The sequence below is a fragment of the Erpetoichthys calabaricus genome, chromosome 16, assembly GCF_900747795.2.
Source record: "Erpetoichthys calabaricus chromosome 16, fErpCal1.3, whole genome shotgun sequence".
NCBI classification, from domain to species: Eukaryota; Metazoa; Chordata; class Cladistia; order Polypteriformes; family Polypteridae; genus Erpetoichthys; species Erpetoichthys calabaricus.
Genome location: NC_041409.2, coordinates 100,056,264 through 100,062,263, shown reverse-complemented (window position 1 = coordinate 100,062,263; position 6,000 = coordinate 100,056,264). Strand labels below are relative to the sequence as shown.

General features: G+C 44.8%; 1 protein-coding gene across 2 annotated transcripts in view; it reads right to left on the bottom strand.

Moving 5' to 3' along the window:
• Positions 1-2,269: 2,269 nt before the first annotated feature.
• Positions 2,270-6,000, bottom strand: part of heatr5a (HEAT repeat containing 5a) — a 150,260-nt gene continuing 146,529 nt past the window's right edge. For both annotated transcript variants that reach the window (XM_051919998.1, XM_028822013.2), the window contains 2 exons: positions 5,772-5,985; positions 2,270-3,766 (listed from right to left, as the gene is read on the bottom strand). In XM_051919998.1, the coding sequence (XP_051775958.1) occupies positions 3,459-3,766; positions 5,772-5,985 (522 nt within the window). In that variant the 3' untranslated portion in view covers positions 2,270-3,458. The remainder of the gene's footprint in view (positions 3,767-5,771; positions 5,986-6,000) is intronic.

Genomic DNA, 6,000 nt, shown 5'->3' with positions numbered 1-6,000 from the left:
TTTGTTCTCTTCTCACCATTCATTTATAGACTCTTTGAATGAATTGATATCCATACATAAACTAATGACATAATTAACTAATCATGTGACAACTGCTGCTTTTTTCATCTTTCGCCAACCTGCTAATTCAATCCCACCGCTGACTCACATGCCATGCTAGTGCTCAAACTGTAGCAATGCTTTAGGGTCGTGCGACTGTATAGTAAGTGTCATATACAACAGCCCATTGAATCTACAACTGTTCTGTAGGACTTTCAACAAGTCATTGCCGCTACAAGTGAGTCACCTGTGGCACGAGTGACAGAGGCAGAACGAGTCCAAAATACATTTAATAAGCAGAAAGATAAAATAAATCAACAGGCAGATGGTGACACTCAAACACAATCACAGGCAAGCAGCGCAAGTTCCACCTAGTAGTGGCGTCAAAATACAAAAAGGGTCAGGCTTTGGGGGGGGGGGGGGGACTCCAGTTGCTCGGGCACTCGGGTCCAACTTCTGGAAACGTCTGATATCATCTGGACCGGAAAGGGTGGGGCTTTTCTGGCTCAGTTGCCCCCACGTGCATGGGGTGGGGAGGGAGAACAAGACCGTTAACATTGGCGTCCCCTCTCGTTCCAGGGTGGTACTGCATGCCTCAGGAGAGCCCAGCCAATGATCCTCTGACAGGCATGCCTGACACACCCTCTAGAAGTAATGGCAGCAGCTCCACTTGTGATTAGTCAGACAGTTTAAATGGAGAGGACGGGTCTTCTAATTTTGTAACAGCTGGACTGGGAGAGAGGAAAGGAGCAAAAATTGTTAAATCCAAAAGATTTGCGAATTCCAAGAGGCCAAAGGGTGACTGAGCAGCCGTCTCCAACGTGGGTGGCAGCACACAGCCGTGAGTCAGGCCATCAAACTCGTCCAGTGTGAAGGCACACATGACCCTGGCACAAAGCCATATATGTGACTCACGTGCCTGCTGGACGGAGATTTCCATCAGCTGCTGTGACAACGGGGAAATAATAACAAAAGTGTGAGTCTGAGTAGATGAGGTGACAATTCAAAGAGAGCCTCACCCACACAGAGACCATCGACCAGCATTTACACTGCAAAGAAAAAGCACGTGAACCCTTTGGAATGACCTGCTTTTCTGCTCTCCTTCTTCCGTCTGCTCCTGTTAGGGTCACCACAGCGGATCATCTTCTTCCATATCTTCCTGTCCTTGTCATGTTGCTCTGTCATATCCATCACCTGCATGTCCTCTCTCAGCACATCCATAAACCTTCTCTTAGACCTTCCTCTTCTCCTGCTCTATCACCAGCATCTCTTCTCTGCACTTGTCTAAACCAACACAATCTCGCCTCTCTGACTTTGTCTCCCAACCGTTCAACTTGAGCTGACCCTCTAATGTCCTCATTTCTAATCCGGATTGGTCATAAAATCTTCCTCTACACAAGTCAGAAGCTTAGTCCAACACAGTCCACTTAAAGCTAATGACACACCACCAAAAGTAATCCGTCACGTCTTTATTGAGCCGAACCATCAAACATTCACATCTTAATCAGGCCAACACTGCAAGATACCAAATGACCAATCAGTGTCTTAATGTGGGACAAGGGACATCAACACTTGGGGTATGAGGCGTACTGTTCTTCTGATAGTCCTGACCGACAGGTCATACAATACCTGATAATGTCATCCCACATGTAGTTCCAGTGCTGTGTAAAGGTGTGGGCACCCCTGATAAAAATCTATCAATTTATAACTCCACCCTTTTGATTACATTTGGTTTTGATCTGATTAACGTGCGCTCTTGAAGCGGAATGCAATCCACTCGGAACAACTGCTAAGCAAAGTGCAATACGCCGGACTTTGCTTTCAGTAGAGGAGACGCGATCTCTGGTCTGTAACAAAAATGCAACGTGGTCTTGTATCGCATTTTATATTGGCACAAAAACTGCATGCTGCAGTGAGAAGCAATGAATCGTTTGCTTGATCTTTTTTAAAACGACACGAGAACACCGTGCCAAAACTAAATTCCCCACCTGCATGTGCAGTACATTGCAGTGTAGTTAAAACGTTGGAATACATTTAATTTGGGTTAGAATAATCTCCCATACATCCTTTCATCTGAGATCCATTTGAGTCACCAATCAACCTAAACTGTTCATCTTTGAGAGGTGGGATCCAAAAGGAGGACCATCTAAAACAAACACAGAGACAGAGTGGGGAGACCAGCCCGGGTCTAAAAAGGGAAGACATGAGCAAAACAAGCACCAAAGAGGATTTTTTTTTTTATTTTTCAAATACATTACAAAACAAAATTAGATGTTAGATTTTAGATCAACCTGTTAATCCTGTACAATTTACACATATGTACAAAATTCACAAGTAACAAACAAACAAACAACACAGTCTGCATTCTTCTTACCACAGCCAAAGGCTACTGGGATTCGTGGTCCTCCGCGCGCAGCTCTGTGTGGACACAGTAGAAGTCGAAGCGGCGCGTGTGAACGACAGGCACAGACTTGTTCGAGGGTCCCACCGTACGGGCATCTCGCGTTTGTCTTCAAGCACGCAGGCTTCATTTGTAAGTCACTTTGGATAAAAGCATCGATTAAAACAAAGTTCCCCATTTTAATTAAAAGTTAGTAAACGGTTCATTGCGCTGTAAGATATTTAATGCTGTTTGTTACCACAGAACATGTCGGATTTGAAAACTGAGTACTGGGAGGCAGATTCTGATAATCCACAATTGGAGAATTAAAACTAGAAATAAAAACAGCAGCACTTCTTAGATGTAGTTTCACTGTTAAGTATGAAACAAAACTTATATGCACAGGCGCGGAGCAGGCAGCGTATTTAAGGGAACGTTAGTGTTATTATCTCACTAGAGTGCCTGTTAATAGTCATTTTTAATTAAAAAATATAAATATGAATCAAAAATATATTAGCACACTGGAAATAATGCTAAAAATTCAGAGCATACTGGTAACATGCTTGTCCTACCCGTTAGCGGTGGTCACAGATGAAACAACGCAGATTTGGAAAAGCGAAAGAGAAGCTCCCGTAAACAGACAAGGCAGATATTCTCCATGTTGGATTTCTGCCTTTTGACGGTTTCTAGAATTTGCATAGGACACGTCTGAGTACAGCGACGAGGAAGCAGTAGTGCAATTTCATTCTGTGATTTGCATGTCTGACAAAGTCTCCCACCCACCCACCTGCTAAAAACGCCCCCTCTGTTGCTGCGGGCGTGAGAGGAGGTGAGCTGCCCTCCTGTTTTATGTAAAACCCGCACAGCTCCTTTCTTTGCACGGCCCAAAAGTCAAGCCAGAGCTGGGAGGACGACGGCACCGGAGATTCCATAAAGCACATTCTGAAAAATGTTCAGTAAAACAAAACCACCTGAATTCTTCAAGCCGATTACAAATAGCAACCTTGCTGTAGAAATGGGTTAAGGCGCCAAGGGTACTTCACAGGAAGTTGGTCTTCAGTTGAATACTCGGTGAATGTTTTCCTGGGGGTTTCAATTGGCGGGCTGCATTCTTGGCTTTGATGCTCTCCTGGTTCCCTTTGACGGCTGCTTCTAAGCGCACTTTCATGGCTGGAGAGGTGGCCATCAGGTTTTTAAAGACAGCCGAGTGCTGCGGTCCTATTCGCATCAGATTCTGTAGGGCAAACTCATGCAGCGACCGCGCAGGACTCTGCGAGGACACCAAGGCGTTCTCATCCAAAAGGAAGGAAATAAGTAGTGGAAGGAGGATGGCAACGAGCTCGGATCCTGAAACAAGCAAATGTTGCAATTATTATTTTTCTGTTTATTATTATACAGCCACAATAAACCCAGAATACCCTTCAGTGTAGACAGGATCATAGATCTGATGATCAAAATAAAACTAAAAGTACCAGATAGTATAAACATGCCTGAACGTTGTGGAATTCCCATGCATTGGCCTGCTGTTATAATAATACTAGCCATGTAAGCTCGTGCTATAAGAAGCCCGAGGTCCTAAAAACTACTGAAATCGTCAAGAGAAAAAATTGAAATGTAGAGATTAGGGAATCCATTCACGGGCTCCCAGGAAACTGAGATGAAACTGCTGTAATTCCTGGGAAAATGGGAACGGCCAAGCTCGCATATATAGCGTGTAAAAGTGTAAAAATCGATCAAGAAATAACAGAATTATAGTTGAAAATAATTAAGGTGGCGCTATTGCTGCAGCTTGCACTTCATCAGACAACAGCAGCTTGAAATTGTCTGTTGCATCCGCATTATCTGTGCCAAGAAACTGGCCATCACAGAATGATGACAAGAAACTGGTTGCATCAGTAAAAGCTGAAACGGCGGTGTTTCAGCACAATGGCAAGCGCGGGCGTTGTTTAGAACAAGTATATCAGTATCTGATGATTGTGCTGCCTACTTCAGTGGAGGCAGAGAGTGCTTTCTCAGAGGCTGGCGTGCTTCTGCACGAAGGTGTGCTCTCGCATTAACAACCACACGCTCAACACGTTAATAATAATAATAATAATAAATTACATTTATATAGCGCTTTTCTCAGTACTCAAAGTGCTATCCACACAGGGAGGAACCGGGAAGCGAACCCACAATCTTCCACAGTCTCCTTACTGCAAAGCAGCAGCACTATCACTGCGCCACCTGTGAGAACGGTGTGCTTTCTACGCTCTTATTACCACAACTGAAGATACATGTACTTCTATGACAGCATGAACTGCTTGTAGATAAGGTTGGTCTTTTATTTGTGTCAACATATTGCAGTAGTTTTATTAAAAATAAGTGTCGGTCGTTCTAAAACCGTTCACATGTGAGATGCCCGTGCACTGTGTTATCCCCGGGATTCCCGGGAATGAAATGCGGGATTCCAAAATTCCTGGGAATGGATAAACCCGTTCGGGAATGGATTCCTAGTAGAGATGTCAGGTAATTGAAAGGAACGACTCTGGGAGGATTCACTTTACTGATGTGCTCGCCTCGCTTGTGCAATAGCGGCCGGAGGATCATAGAGAGACGTTGAGAACATGCGCTGATACCGCATCGCTGCACCCACCAAATGACAAACCACCTGGATTGGGACACGAGTACAGCAGGTGACACCTCAGCACCACACTGAAACAGTTTGAGGTTTTTTTTTACGGTGGCTGAAGTGTCAATCCTGCCACCAACCCCCCAAGTATTCCCTCTAAATTGGAGGGCTGGATGCAGATTAACGTCATACTCGGGATGGGGCAATGGAGTAGTGTCACTTCAGGGGTTTATGGGATTCGAACTGGCGGCCTTCTGACTGCCAGTGCAGATCTCTAGCCTCAGAGCCACCACTCCGCCGTACATCCATCACACAATATCTAAAAACAAAGACGGGTGAAGGGTTCAGTAATGCTGATCTGCTCAGATCCAAAAAACATTCGGATGGTGGTCTTAGGATAAAGAAAGTCAGCACTTTTGGTAATGTCTGCTGTGGCAGCAACAACCGGTCCTCGAATTTAATTAGGAAACTGGTTGGAGCCTGAGGCCCCGACTTAGCTGGTCATTTGTTGGTCACTTCACATCTCATTTCCGTTTGGGTGCCATTTTAGGGAAAAAAAATGAAGCAATTCAGGAGACGAGTCTTTAAAAAAGGGCAATTAAAATGAATGATGGGAAGCCAACTAGGAGCCAAAACTGGTCGCTAATTAGGAAAAGGGTTAGAATGAAAAGCTGCACTCCAGGACAGGAGCTGGAGACCCCTGGTCTGAACTAAAGACATGCGCACACTGTCCGGTTTACTCACGGTATTCCACGTCCACAGTCGAAACAAGACATTCAAGAGCTTTAACTCCTTCCTGGACAGCCTGGAACTCCAGCATACACTCGGGTTTTTTCTTCTCCACACTCTGAAGGTTGTTTACTATGACAGGACCCAAAGCCTGGATGTAAGGAACAGACACCAACCGACTCGGACTCTGAAATATGGACTGCAGCATCTGATAGCATCTGACCAAAACCTAGCAAAAGAAGAA